Genomic DNA, 14979 nt, shown 5'->3' with positions numbered 1-14979 from the left:
GTTGGTCAAAGCATCTTTAAAGTGTGTTTTGTTTTCTTCCCACAGTCATCATTGATGCGTCAAGAATGCTTGGAGCACGACCAGCGAATGGTGGCCCTGCTCTCCATGGTTAGACACATCGAGGTCCAACTGAAGCAGCAGCAGCAGCAGTCTGTTGGTCGCAGCCTCATCACATTGGAGGACATCATCAGACAGACTGAGGTGAAATTCACACACACAAACATGCACACTGCTTTTAATGCTTAAATTTGGTTTGCAGCTTAGATTGGCATTTGTTTTCCGTGCGAGACAAACCGGTCAGCCGGTTTAAGGATTAGTGTCTTAATCAAGAATCAAGAAAACTTTTGTTTTCTTTTCCTAATCTGTCTCGCAGACTCTGGACCTCGAACTGCGCGACATGGAGCCTGAGATCAACAAAGAGGCGGAGGCGGCTGAGCGACTGCTGAAGCCCCAACCGAAAAATGTTCCTCCTCAACTCCTATTGGCCCTGGAAAAGGATGGGCGGAGCTTGGCTCGAGGATACGAGGCTGCCAGGGCTCTTTCTGAGGGCATTCTGCAAAGTCTACGAGACCACAGAGACTCTTATAAGGTAGCAGAAACAGATAAATAACAGAGGGTAGCACACATATATAATAGACAAAGGCATCACTGACGGTGCTCCGACTTTTCATTCAGGATGCAGTCACAGCTGAGCAGAAGTCACTGGGACAACACGTGGAGAGCTTGCTGTCTTGGCTGACAGAGACAGAGACTCAGATGGAGAAAGAGAAGAAAAATGACGGTTCAGATCAGCTCACGCAGCAGCTGACTCTTTGCAAGGCAAGTTTTCTAGAAAGAATAAATTGTATTATAAGCATATATACATTTGTCATGCTTTGAACCTGTGGATTTAAATAATTAGCAGTATTATTGCTTGGTATCGTAAACATGGATCATATGGAGGGGTGGGGACACTGGTTCACTGATTTGTTCTGCTGAGCATTCATTTGTTTGTGTGAAACTTTCCTTCAGGAGCTCCAGTCCTCTCTGATGGCTCGCTCTAGCGAGGTCAACAACGTAGTGTTTGACATTCAGGTGTTCATCTCAGAGCGGGCGCAGGACCTGGCCCCTGAGCAAAGCAGGCATCTTCTGGGGCAGCTTCAGCAGCTGCAGAAGGCCTTCCACAGAGCTTCCGGTCAAGCCCAGGCCTGGGCTGACGCCCTCTCAGCCCAGAGAGACAGGGAAGAGGAGCGGCAGCGCAAAGAGAAGGAGAAAGAAGAAGAGAAGGAGAAAGAGAGGCAGAGTGCGAGGGAGAGAGAGGTTTGGAAAACGATGATTGAGATGGTTTTAAACGCTGCGCAAACACTCGGTTAGCTTTCATATTTAACATCGTTTGTTGCCATGCTGTTAACTGTCATCATGCTAAAAAAGCTCATGTTTCATGAAATCTGATGTGTCGGATTAGAAAAGCCCAACATAATCTCGCTAACCTCCACCATAGTTTCAGCTTGTAGTGCCATTACACATCGACTCAGACCTGATCTCCTCGTCTCGGGTTTGTACTCGGACCACTGCTGCTGTTTTTGCAAATGCTTTGCTACTTGACAGTATCACCACCCTCACTTCTACTACCGAAACTTTTTATGCAAGTGTGTTTGCTCCTCTGCATGTCTCTATAACATGTGTATTATTAACCTGTTTGCCTTGCTGTTCCAGATTGCCACTGAAGAAAATCGCTTGTGTCACGGCGGTAAAGTAAAGCCTTGCTGGCTACAGCGCGTCACTGTTTTTCCTCTTGTCTCATCTGAATACCTGGGAGAAAGAGGAAAAACAGCAAAAATAAAACAGATACTTGTTTGATTTCTCTTTGTATTGTTTGTTTGTTGCTTGTCAGACACGTTGATGTAAATGTGTATGTGTGTCTGCCTCTGTGTGTGTTTTAAGTGTGAACTCTGGACACAATCTGCTCAAAGCTTGGCAATGTGCACTACAAACGTATAGCATCTTAGTAGTCTGTGCTTCTGTTAAGAGGTATAAAAATGGTAAAACAAAATCACGAGTGGGCCGTTCCTGAAGTGTTTATGATGGACTCGTCCGTACGAGGTTTGGTCAGGATCAGTTTTCCTCACATTTTCTTTCTTTCTGGATCTTTGCTTTTCCTTCTCTCTTCCATTTCTCTCAGGTGGTTCAGCAGCAGAAAGCAGAGTGCTCTCAGAAACTGGAAGGCCTCAGCATGTGGTTGGCTGGAGCTGCCAGCCTGCTGGCCAGTCAGAGACCAGGAGCAGAGTCAGGTGATGTGGATATCCTGCAGGAGAAGCAGAGGAAACTAAAGGTGTGAAAGTCCTACATTAATCTATCTTTCTTGTTTTTGTGTATAAGATTCAGCTCAGTAATTCTGGATATCGCACTTATATCATTAAAAATTTTAGTCATTTAAATCCTTAATATTTAACGGAATATTTCTATTTCTTTGTTTCTGTCTTCAGGAAGTCCAGAAAGACCTCCACACTAAAGGCGAGGGCATAGCTGAGGCCATCAGGTCTGTGGAGGAGCTCCTGTCAGAGCAAGGAGAAACCCTGAGCCCAGAGGAGAGGGAGAACCTCCAGGCGGCGCTAACAAGAATGAAGGAGCAGTACAGTGCTCTGACAGATTCAACCAGCACCACGCTGTCTGAGCTCGACACAGCCATTAATAACACTGTGCAGCAGAACACACAAAGGGTAAGAGCAGCAATGTGGTCGTACATCTGTCAGAATTTTAAAAATCCCCTTGTTAAAACAACTATTTTTACCCATTTCTGAAGATATTTTTTCATACATTAAAGACATTTTAAAAGTTAAAACCTGACATTTAAAGCAACTAGGTTTTAATTTAACGTCTTCCACCCTCCACTCTGCTCCTGTCGTCTCCTCTCCAGGCGAAAGCAGTGGAGGAACTACAGGAGACCCGAACTCATATAGACTCCCTCCTGAATGAACTGTCCACCCTTAACCAACCTGGAAAGACTCTAGCTGGATCTTCAGCAGCCCAGGATGTTATTGATTCCCCTTTTTCACCACCAGAGGGCGCTGTGATGTCACATACTGAGATGCTACAGGTTAACTCTCTGATCCATGTTTGGCACATTTTGATTTAAATGCCTTACAATGTTACAGAGTTCTGACCGATATCATCTTTCTGCCAGGCGGAGCTTCAGCAGCTCCAGGCTCAGCAGGCACAGCTGCTGCAGATCACCCAGTCGACTCGGTCCCTTTTGGAGCAGCCTGACACAACAGTTCCTCCTGAAGAGAAACAGCGACTCAGGGCTGCCCTGGACCAGCTGCAGGCTCAGCACCAGGACAAACTGAAGAGCTGCCAGGTACTAAAAGTATAAATATGTGTATAAATAGTGTGCTATTCTCCATACATAATATGTGCACTGTCTAGGAATATCTTTTTTGTTCAGTTGCAACTTAATGAGGTAATTAGTGATTTGTGTTTAGCCCCTGTGGTAACTGACTGCCTCTCCTGTATCGTTTATCTTGTAGGACCGTCTGAGAAAGTCTGAGGCTCTGAAAGATGAGCTGACAAAATTCCTCCAGGAACATGGGAGTTTGGGTACCTGGCTGGAACAAAGTGAACGGGATCTTCGTTCTCTTGGCGAAGGAGAAACAGATGCACAAGGACTTAAGGGCAGGCTAGACGAGCACAGAAAGGTACATGGAAGTAGAGTCCAGCCAGTCGTTGCTAACACAGATGGTTTCCTTCATTATGAAAGGTTTTTTGTTTTTTACAGAAAGAAAATGCTTAAGATAATTTGGAAATGATGTTATGACATAGTTTTTACACTAGAGCGACAGCATCTCCAGCGTTTACAATACTGTGAGAACAATCATCGGAGCTCAGCAGGCAGGGGTGCAGAGTTGAGCTTTGTCTTCATGTTGGGTTATTATCTACACTGTGAAAGTTAAGACAATAAGCCTTTTCAAAATAAAACCAACCTTTTGTATGTATGTTGCATCAATTTTAAACAGTCTAGGAGAAAGTACATGTTACAGCATTAAAACCTTGCCTGTTTTCATCTGTTATGTTCAACGCTTTTATATATTTCAATATGAAGTTTCTCATGAAGATCACAAACTTATACATATGGACTGTTTCCAAATGGGATGCCAGTATTTCTCCACAAGAGGGAGCTGTTGTATCAAATTAATTTTTCACATGATGCTGACCTCAGTCCTGCAGATAGAGACAAGGTGGTGATGCCACTGGGTGAGCTGCACATCTGTAAAGCCTTTTTTCCCTCTCAAAAAAGAAGGAAAAAGCAAACCTTTAGAAGTTCAAACTCTGTACTGCATCTACTACTGAGCAGAAAATTCTCCAGGCAGACAAGTTTGCTTGTGGCGTTGTGGCTCTGCAGTTTGAATGAATTAGCCGAACGTGGTTTTTGCTGCTTTGAACTGAAGTAAATGGGCTGGGCCCAGATTGAAATCACTGTTCTAATGTATGTTTTGTTGTTGTTGTTTTTCTTTAATTATCCATGGGTGACTAAGTTTCCACGCTCCAGTTCAAGTTATCCATATGTTTTTATATAGTCTCACATGTGGGAGGGGGAGGGAAATTCCACTTTACCAGTTTAGGATAATTTACTCATGAAGAGTCCCCTGGTACCTCATTTACAGTGTTTTATGTGTTTTCCTTACACGTTTTTCCCACCCATTCTTGTAATTTGAACTGATGACCTTCTGATATAATTGTGCTTTCCATGAAAACTTAAAATTATATTTTCCACTTAAACTCTGTGAATTTATTCCCAATTGACCTGTAAATATATCTGTAATTCCAGCTTGCCGAAGATGTAATTTGCCACAAGGCGGACTTGCGCTTCGTTTCCATCTCGGGTCAGAAAGTTCTGGACTCTGTTCAGGGAGCTCTGGAGCAAGGTGGTGGTTCAGATGCATCTCTGGAGAGCACCAAGCAGCTGGTAACTGACAATCTACAGGATGCCAACCACAGATACACCACTCTACACACCAAGGTGAAGGAAGTTCTGATAATCATTAGGAACTGTGCTAAACGCCACATTTGGTTCATGTATATGCTTAAAAACCTTTGTGTGCTATGTGCAGTCAACAGAGTTGGGCAGCCGTTTGTCCGGCCTGTTGGAGAGATACCAGCAGTACCAGGATGAGGTCGTCTCCCTCCACTCCTGGCTCAGCACTCAGGAACAGAACCAAAGCATAGCGAAGGCCAGCGCAGAGACAGACCCGCAGAACCTACAGAACACACTACGACAAGTACAGGTGAAGCATGCAATGACCAACACCTGCATTAATGAGCACAAAATGACAGAGAAAAGAGAAATTATGCAATTGAGACACATTCAAAAACATGGCTTAGTTTGCAGTCTTCATTCCATAGCTGTATACCATGCAAAGAAATTATGAAAAACATTAATTTAATTTTTCAGATAACGAAAAAAGGCTGTAATATTTGTGAGGATTATAGGAAATATTTATGGGTTTTATGGGTATCTCTATTTCCAGCTGCTTCAGGATGAGCTGGCAGAGCGCTCGGTGCAGCTGGAGAAGGTGAAGAGGGCAGGAAGAGATCTGGTCAGCACAGATGAATCTCCTTCCCTGAAAGCTGTTGACATCCTGTGTGCTGCAGGTGATTTAATCTGCCAAACACGTTGACTTCAGTTATAATCACAGACCACAGAGCCTTTATTTGGGCTCTTTCACAGCTTGACTTGTTTCGCACACTTTCTCTTTAGATGGCTTGGAGAAGAGATTCGACTCCCTTTCCACATCTGTCTCAGAACGGGCCGAGCAGCTGCAGACAGCTGTGGCCCAATCTGTCAGCGTCCAGGAGGGCCTCAAGGGTCTGCTGAGCTGGTTGGACAAACTGGCTCTGAGCCCTGGACCAATTGAACCCACTGCACAGGCTGTACAGGATGCCCTTACTCAGAACCAGGTGGGATAATTACCAAAAGAAAAATGCTGAATTTTTTCACAAAGTATAAAACATCTGAAAACAAATTGCCTGAATTTTGTAGGTTTATAGTTATAATAAATATCCATCCTACTCTAAAAGGACCTCCTTTTTTTTCATCTTTCTTGTTCAGAAACTTCGGCAGGAATTACTCTCCCGGCAGGGCAGTGTGGACGCAACACGAGACTCTGTTTCCAAACTGCTTCACACCTCAGACGCCTCCACGGCTTCAGGCCTTCAGGGGAGTTTAGAAGATCTGACTCAGCGCTTCACTGCAGCACAGGCCAGCCAGGCTGAGAGGGAAGCTGAGCTCAAAGGGCTGCTGCCCAAGCTGGAGAGCTACGAGCGGCTGGGGTCAGACCTCCAGGTCTTCACCCAGAGCCGAGTGAAGGCTCTGAGTCCTGTCGGTCAACCGGACCGCAGCGTGGACGACTACAGGCAGACCATTGAGGTTAGCAGGGTCGACAGATTTTCATTAATAGGTCAGTGGATTGGTCATACGGTGGCTCCGTCCAACATTTTTGTCTGTGTGTGTTTTCTCAGGAGGTCCGATCGGAGCTGGAACAGGAAGCCGGGCAGCTGAAATCCTTCTGCAACCTTGGCACCGAGCTCAGCCAATCAAAACCCTTCAGTAATACTCAAAGCTTATTGGACAATGTCAAAGAGGTCACTGATGAATTCAACCAACTGGAAGAAAATGTAAACGAAAGGTAAAAACACCAATGTGAAAAATGCACTTTCAGGTTGTGCAGCTGTAAATGTGAATAAGTGTTTTTAAAGGGACCCAAACTGTGTTGTAAGGAAAGAGTTCATGCTCACAAGTTTTTGGGGGTTTTTTGGTGTTTGTTTGTTTTTTGAGTAATAAAAATCATAGAAAACAGAAACTTTTACAGCTAATGTCCCTTTAAATTTAGATAACTTGGTAATTTAAGACTTTTTTTTTATAACAGTATAATATAGAATTTAAATTCAAGTGTGCAAGTTTCCTAAAAGAGGATGATGCAGCTCCTGTCTCATCAGTTGCCAGGTTCACTATAAAATACACAAGAGGGCCCCAGATACAAATCTCTGAACAGTGCCATGGCTCCTTTATTTACCATTTGCTCCCAGATGTGTGAATCATAAAAATGTCAGCCCGTTCTAGACTTACTTCAAATGAGACGACCTTGGAGATGAATTCAGAGCAAACCTAGGATGTGGTTTGATTCGTCTAAGATTGAGTTTTATCTACTTTTAAAACACTTACTGTGCGAGTGGAGCGGTTTCCAAATTTTGTTTTCTAAATCTGTAACCTTCACGAGGCACTGGTTGCTATGCCTACAAGGCCTGACGTTGTATCAGTGAGCAGCCACACTTAAAGCCTGTCAGCAGGGGGTTGGGAATTTATAAATACCATCAGTCTGGTGCAGATTTATTGGATTATAGTTCAGATTGGTGGGGCAGTCAGCCTTCTGTAAAATCAACATATTATTTCTAATTTTATAGTGGCTAAACGGCACTCATACGACGTACTGTAGGATGTGGGTTTGTTTTAATCTTACGTGATGTTTCTCAGTACTGGGGTACAGTACTGTGTCTCTCTGTGTGAGCCTACTGTATTCAAATGAGTGTGAACTGATGTGTTGACCGGGGTACTAATATAAGCAGAGTTCACATGGCTCATTGTCCGTCCTATAAACTGCCCGCTCAGATAACTCCCAGCCTCGAATCCCGAGGGAGAGAAAATAGCAGCGTGATAATGATACTGCTCCATGCCAGACGTCTTCTCAGAGCTGTTTTGTCTGCAGGCAGTCAGCACTTTTCCAGCTTTAGCCCGACACAGATCACATACGCAGAGGGAGGTCAAGGCTGGACCTTGGCTGGTTCATGTCAGCAGTGTTTTGTCTGGGCATTTTTCTGTCTTTAAAAAATTACAGTGGGTAACTGTTTATACTGTAATGGATCACATGATTACTTGACATTAAAATGAAAATTAAAAAATGTGTTTTTTAAGCAGAACTTTCCCTGCTCTGGTTCTCCGTACGTTCTCTGGTCTCTGTCTACGACTTGTTTTCTTCACGTTGTCGTCTTCCTTCCTCATCGTCTGTTTTTCCACACACAGGTTTGCTGCCATTCAGGCCTGCGAGCAACAGCTGCTCCAGTTCCGCGGCCTCTCCAGCTCCCTCGTCAGGTGGCTTCAGACAGCACAGGACCAGCTGCCCTCCAAAGAGGCCAACCTCAACACCGAGGGCCTGCAGAGGAGAGTTCAGCAGCTTAAGGTTAATTAATTTGGCTGTAAATGATTCATACAATGTGAATCATGGGAAAAAAATATATCCATGCTACTTGAAACGACTCCTTAAAATGCTTTATGACTTCAGGACTTGTTGCACGACTGGGAGTCGCAGGGATCCCGAGTTCAAGAGCTAAACAAGACGGGCTCCGAGCTGGAATCGCTCATCATCGATATCACCGCTCCTCAGACCAAAACGGGTAAGAACGAGGATGCAGAAGCTGCCAATCAATAAGCACTCTCACACTCTGCTTCAGTTTAAATGACTTTGTTTACGCATGAGAGCGCTTTTAAGTGAGAATTACAGACGGTGTGGGCGGGGGGGAATCATCGGAGGATTTATAAAGTAATTTGACCTGAGGTAAACAGATATGAAAAACAAATCATGAATTAAGAACTGCAGGAAGGCGACGACAAAAACAACAAGTGTAATGAATCTGTATTAATAATCAGACCTGTCGCGGTACATTCCTGTGATACAGCTAAGCTATGACGGCACGTTTAAATAATGAAGGAAACAGGGAGCGCTGCCAACTTCTAAAACAAAACAAAACCACAAACTAAATCCCAGACTTTTCCAGTTATTTTCTCTGGCTTTGGACCACATCAGAAACATTTGTATCCACTCACTTCTAGGTGTTCTGCCCTCTGGTTACATGGTTGGAGATTCTTGTGTACACATCTTAATAGTTAAGTCAAATAAAACCAAAACAGAAGTAGGCGAATGGTGTGAGTGTTTATCTTGCTGTGTGTTACACACATTAGATTCCTGTGTCCATGTTCAGACTGTCTTTTTCTCCCAAGTCTGTCTCTCAGCGTTCCTCACTTCCTCCCGAGCATCCTGTGCTGATATTGTTTGCACGCTGGCAGATGTTTTTGGTACCGTTGAGCACCTGTGTCTGAACCTTTTTTCAAACCCGTTGGTTCGTCGCTCGCCACGTTGATGTTTGTGCGACGGTGTTTGCATGAGCATGTTGTACTCAGTCAGCTGTGTGTGTTTTTCTCCCAGGTGCTCCTCACATCAATGGCTCAGCAGGTCCCAGCAGTGTCAATGGCATTCACACCTGTAAAGGTGAGCTCTCCCTCCAGCTCGCTCTCTGTCCTTTTTCTCCATCAAGCCCGACTTAACCGTGTGGTGTCTTTTCACTCGCTGTTTATTATATAACATCTCAGCAGCACGCGTATTCACAAAGGCCAGTGAGACGCCGCTGCACAACCTTTGTGTAGTCAGAAGCAGCAGACCCCACATGGTTAAAATGAGAGTCTAACATGAACCTCAGAGAGTTGACCACCACCTACATTAGTGGTGCTTTTAGAGAGTGTTCTCTGTTTTACCCTTTCCTGTGCCCCCACTCTGTCCTGTCACTGCTGGCTTTCTGTCCATCCAAAACACAGCAGGTATATTTATTACATTAAAAAAAATACTGGTGTCTCCACTGCTTCACTCCAAAGTTTCTCTTTATGTACAGTTGTGGGTCTTCCTATCCTTTTGCTCTGAGTTTTTGCCTGTTTGCTGGTTTTCTCTGTTCTGGTGTATTCGGGGTTTTCTAATATGTTCGGGGTTTATGCCTTTTTTGGCCCTCAGATCTGACAGAGCTCCAGGTAGCAGTGTCTGATGTGAACAGTCGATATGACGCTTTGGGCGGGGAGTTAAAGGAGCGTCTTGGTCAGCAGCAGGCCTCGCTGGAGCTGAGGCAGAAGGCCAGGCAGGGCACAGAAGAGCTTAAGAGCTGGCTGACAGACAGAGAGGAAAGCCTGAAACAGGCACAGACCGCCTCTCCCTCCAAACCGGAGGTGGTACGAGCTCAGGCCCAGGAGAACAAGGTAAAGGATAGACTCTAATGCTTTGTGGTGCCTTTTTTTCTTTGGTAAAAATGCAGCAAAGTCATCTGTTGTCTGTTATCGCCAAGTTTTGTTTGCTTTATTGAATAGCTTTGATATGCAGACGTTGTTTTTCTTCTGCAGGCCCTGCTGTCAGAATTGGCCGAGCACTCAGGAAAGGTGGAGGAGCTGAAGAGCACGCTGAGGAAACTGATTGCTGAAAACCCAGATTCACCAGAAGCAGACACCTGGAGACAACAGCTGCAAGAGATAGGTATGTGCTGTAGGTGACGGCGGAAAAGGTGATGTAGGACTGGACAAGCCTCTAGTATGGAGACAAGAGACGGGAAGGGCTGAGCTTAGCGTAGTTTTAAAATAATGTGATGGGAGTGTTTCCGTTGGATGAAAAAATAAATGTATGAAGGATGCTCAATGAGTTGCCAAGTATGCACTTACCTGTGCAGTACACCCCAAGTAAATCCTGTGTGTAGGAAACGGGAATGAGCACTGCACTGCGCAGTACTTTTGGAGAGATTCATTATGAAGACGATGCACTGTGTCAAAGCCTGAGCGATTCACGCAGAGGAGATGCAAGTCAGTGATGTAGAGAACAAACACTGCCTGAGGGGCTTGACACAAAGAAACGCTGATTTAGAGAAATATGACTTGTGATACCCGTAGCAGTCAGGGAGTTTATGTTCCCTCATGTCAAGTTTGATAAATATGAGAGGACAATAAGAAACAGATAAAAATGCAGATGACTGTAGATGTAGACTGTGCTGGAAACGTAATCTTTCCAGACTTCTTTAAATGGCCTTAAAAGATGACGGTTTTTTTTGCTTAGTTGAAAATGGCTCTGAAGGAAACTTGCACGTTACTTCAGAATTTGTAATAACTTTTATATGAGATGACGAGAAGGTGAAATCAATACCGTCCAGGGAGAGAGTGGGAAGCGTTCCTGTCGGAGCTGTTTGTTCACTCGAATACTTGATATTTTTACCCTATGAGCGAACAGAGACAGAAATATGTAAGGTGAAATCCAAGAAGGAGGCCTTTATATTTCATATTTCATAAAGTCTTTTCAAAGCCATGTGGACCGAGTACACACACACGCACTGCAGGATGCCCAGAACATGAGTCAGTGAAGGAGACAGAAGAGGTAGGAGGGGCAGGGGAAGAAAAATCTAATATGACTGAGCTGTAATGTTGCACAGCTAAATGAAAAAATATTCCCTAAACAATCTGTTCCCTTTGGTTAGTTTTTAGATGAGGAATATACAAACACGTTCATCAACAGTTTGACTGAAGTTTTCTCACGTCTGCTTTGATTACTTCCTCAGACTCCCGCTGGCAAACGGCTAATCAGACCGCGGCTCAGAGGCAGACTGAGCTCGAGACGTGCGCTGATAGGCTGGGCAGCTTTGCCTCAGCGGCCAATCAGTTGGGTCCTTGGCTGAGGGAGAAGGAGCTGATGATGAGCGTTCTTGGACCCCTGAGCATCGACCCCAACATGCTCAACACACAGAAACAGCAAGCACAGGTATGCTCACCTTATAAAGCCGGAAGTGCTGTTGGCCATGTGGTCCTATGTGCAAATTTCTCTTCATCTTCTGGTTCGCTGATTTAATAGGTTGAAGTTTGCCCGTGGTGAACGGTGATAGACAGATCACCTGCCAAGTATTTTTGAAAGTGCCAGCTCTTTTCGCAACAGTTTACACGGACAAGTTCCCAGATGGTTCTGTCTAACAAACCATCTGCTGTGTCAGGTTACAAGTACGTGGCAGAAAATGTAAAAAGAATTAAAGCTCTGAGTAGGTGAAACAGTGATGTTCAATGAAAATCCAGCACAAGAAAAAGTGGGGGGGTTTCTGCAGGCTTTCAATTCTTAGACAGATTGTATGTTTTTGATATCGACAGGTTACTTCATTGAATTTGTAATGATGCCTTTGATCTTTCCTCTTTCCTTCAGTTCATGCTGCGGGAGTTTGAGACCCGGCGGCCACAGTTTGACCAGCTGACTCAGTCAGCTGAGGGCATCCTCTCCCAGACCGGTGACTCTGCTCAGGACCCCAAGGACCTGGCAGAGGTGCGTTCTGAACTGGGCTCCATCTCCCAGCAGTGGGAGGACCTAACGAGCAAATTGACACAGAGGTCGAACCACATCGATCAGGCCCAAGGAACCAGCGAACGGTACCAGGTAAGACTGAGACAAGTCGAGAGGTTTCAGCAGAATCTTGAGTCACATTCCTCATGTGGTGGTAAACATTTCTAATCTCCCATTCAGGCCTTGCTCCGAGATCTTTCCTCCAGTCTGTCTGCTCTGAGTGAGAGGTTGGATGCTCAGGCCTCACTGAGCGCTCAACCCGAGGCACTGAAACGCCGCCTGCAGGAAACCGGAGAGATCCGATCTGTGCTGGAGAGAAGGCGGACCGAGCTTGCCGAGGCGGAGAAGCTCTGTCAGGAGCTGAGCGCCATCGTGGCTGAACCCTACCTGAAAGAAGAGCTGAGCAAACGACTGGAGGGTGTCAGCGGGCCGCTCAAGAGTTTGGAGGAGCGTGCAGGTATGTGGAGTTTATGTGGCACATTGAATGATTATCATTACTATTTTACAATTTTTATTATTGTTATGATTGATAATTGTTGATGCAAAAACCTGCTACTAACTAACTCACTGATAAATACATCAGAACCTTCTGAAGTCCTTTTTGTCATTTTTATTAATGTACTTGTTTGGTGATTGTTTCTAATTCCTCTTGCTCTGCTTTTCTTTCCTTTAGCTGACGGTCTGTCTCAGCTCCAGGCTGCCCTGTCGTCCACCCAGCAGTTCCAGCAGATGTTTGAGGAGTTGCGCTCCTGGCTTGACAAGCAGACAGATCCTAGAGAATCATCAACCGTCGCCCTGCCCTGTCAGCCGGAGGCCATTCGCTCCCTGCTGGCAGAGACAGATGAGCTCCAGCGTGGGATTGCCAGTCAGCGAGGCTCCTACGAGCTGATCCAGGCTGAGGGAGCGTCGCTCCTCGCCACTCTACCAGTAGACGAGCGCTCAGCCCTGCAGGCCCGTCTGACCTCCTTGAGACAGGACTGGGAGGGCCTGAACCACAGGATCTCAGATAGGGAGGCAAGACTGAAAAACACTCTGAACAAAGCAGAAACTTACCAGCAGCACAAGGCTGAGCTGGTACCGTGGTTAGCAGACTGCGAAGGGAAAGAAAAAGAGCTACAACCATCACTTGACTCGTCTGCCCTGGATGAAGCCTCGCAGAAAGCACGAAATCTGTCCCTGGACATCGAGAGACGACAACCTCTACTTGAAGCCTTTAATGCTGCATCTGATCAGCTGCTGGAGCAGTGCTGCATCGGGGAGGAAGAGGTATGGACTGAAATATGGAGACTGATAAATCCATTCATCTGATTGGCGATGCAAGATTAAAATGTATGAAAAAATCTAAAGTTCAGTAAATGATAAACACATGTTTTTTTGTAGGTACGTGATGAGAAGGCTCAGCTGAACCGGAGGGTAGATGGACTGGGCGAAAGCCTCCACAATCGCACCGCCCAGCTGGAGGAGCTGGCCAGCCGTCTGAAGGAGTTTGAAGAAGGTAGACAGGCAGTGGAGAGGAGACTGGAGGCTGCCAAGCACCAAATCGAAGTGCAGGAGGCTCTAGGACCTCAGGTACTGAAAAGCATTGATCATTAACCTTCACACTTACGTTATTGCCAGCAGTGACCACATCGCCTTCTTTCACATTCAGGCATGCAGTGCCAAAAGCCTGGAGAGGTTGAGAAGTCAGCAGGAGAGTCTGAGATCCTTGCAGCCTCAGGTGGTCTACCTGAGAGACCTGGCTCAGGGGCTGGTGCAGGATGCACCCCAGACACCAGGAGGCAGCACAGAGGGAACACGGAGACTCCAGGAGCAGGCCAAAGATGCAGAGAAAGAGTATGAAGATGTTACTGACAAGGTGGGGAGCAGGGTCATTGTAATTAAAAAGGGAGGGGGTTTGTTAAAGTTTCTTTAATGTACTCGGGCATCAGATACATCTGTGTTTATCAAAAAGGGTGAACTTCCTATTCCCTGATTACCTGTACGTGGCCTGGAATTGTCTAAAATATACTTGATGCACATATTAAAGTGCCAAATCTGCCACCCGGGAACATGCTTTGGTAAAACAGCAGGATGTGACAAAGGGGCAGTGATGAAAGGAGCCATAAAAGTTGATGAAACCCAACCAGCAATTTTTGCAATCTGGACTGAAGACATGTTTTACCACCGGACGAACGATTTATTCCAAGGGTCATTGTGTGAGAGGGTGTCTGATCTAGTGAGTGTGCCAGTGAACTGAGGGAGAGCAGAACAGCTATAGCTGTCAGAGGAGTTTGGCTGTTAATGTTATAGTAGTGATGCTGTGTATGGTCGGTGTGGACGTTCAGCACTTTGTCACAGTTTGAAATGTAAACCAGAGCGTTCAGAATTCAGCGCCCATAACGTTTCATCTTATTTCTGCAATCCAGCTTCCATATATTCCATTTAAGGTCACAACTACCACACAACTTCTCACTGTATACAGTATCGAAGCCATCAGGCTACGCTGGGATCCTCTAAGATGTTTTATTTACCTTTTTTAAAACAAGACAAACTATCGATCTGATGACATTGCTGCCGAGGAAACAGTTCTGCGGTGCTTTGCGCAATGATGCTTCTACTGTCCCTTCCTTGCACCTACACAGACGAAATCTATTTATACTCGCTGCTGTGTTGCATCATTTTCTGGTTTGGTCACACGTTGTTCTCTAGCCTTGAGCTGTTGCTTTGGACAGAAAATATTACCACACAGGCTTCTCTCTGTCTGATTAATTTGTGGTTTGAACAAGCAGTCTTCTGTTCTAAGCTGATATCATTACTGGGTCTCTATTCTTATTAAATTTCTGGTTCTTGT

General features: G+C 45.3%; 1 protein-coding gene across 22 annotated transcripts in view; it reads left to right on the top strand.

Annotated features, from left to right (window-relative positions):
• macf1a (microtubule actin crosslinking factor 1a) overlaps positions 1–14979 on the top strand; it is a 230272-nt gene that overhangs the window by 155235 nt on the left and 60058 nt on the right. For 21 of the 22 annotated variants that reach the window (XM_026156616.1, XM_026156614.1, XM_026156624.1 and 18 more), the window contains 26 exons: positions 46–201; positions 374–589; positions 676–819; positions 1012–1299; positions 2162–2311; positions 2466–2699; positions 2897–3076; positions 3164–3337; positions 3507–3674; positions 4805–4996; positions 5088–5261; positions 5505–5628; positions 5735–5934; positions 6086–6403; positions 6496–6662; positions 8054–8210; positions 8313–8424; positions 9234–9296; positions 9810–10048; positions 10190–10319; positions 11386–11585; positions 12015–12242; positions 12330–12606; positions 12823–13415; positions 13530–13718; positions 13798–14004. In XM_026156616.1, coding sequence (XP_026012401.1) covers positions 46–201; positions 374–589; positions 676–819; positions 1012–1299; positions 2162–2311; positions 2466–2699; positions 2897–3076; positions 3164–3337; positions 3507–3674; positions 4805–4996; positions 5088–5261; positions 5505–5628; positions 5735–5934; positions 6086–6403; positions 6496–6662; positions 8054–8210; positions 8313–8424; positions 9234–9296; positions 9810–10048; positions 10190–10319; positions 11386–11585; positions 12015–12242; positions 12330–12606; positions 12823–13415; positions 13530–13718; positions 13798–14004 — 5280 coding nt within the window. The remainder of the gene's footprint in view (positions 1–45; positions 202–373; positions 590–675; positions 820–1011; positions 1300–2161; positions 2312–2465; positions 2700–2896; positions 3077–3163; positions 3338–3506; positions 3675–4804; positions 4997–5087; positions 5262–5504; positions 5629–5734; positions 5935–6085; positions 6404–6495; positions 6663–8053; positions 8211–8312; positions 8425–9233; positions 9297–9809; positions 10049–10189; positions 10320–11385; positions 11586–12014; positions 12243–12329; positions 12607–12822; positions 13416–13529; positions 13719–13797; positions 14005–14979) is intronic. The other variant, XM_026156620.1, reaches the window with a different exon arrangement.

The sequence above is a fragment of the Astatotilapia calliptera genome, chromosome 22 (assembly GCF_900246225.1).
Source record: "Astatotilapia calliptera chromosome 22, fAstCal1.2, whole genome shotgun sequence".
NCBI classification, from domain to species: domain Eukaryota; kingdom Metazoa; phylum Chordata; class Actinopteri; order Cichliformes; family Cichlidae; genus Astatotilapia; species Astatotilapia calliptera.
Note: the sequence above shows the minus strand (reverse complement) of the source record. Positions and strands in the feature narration are given on the sequence as shown.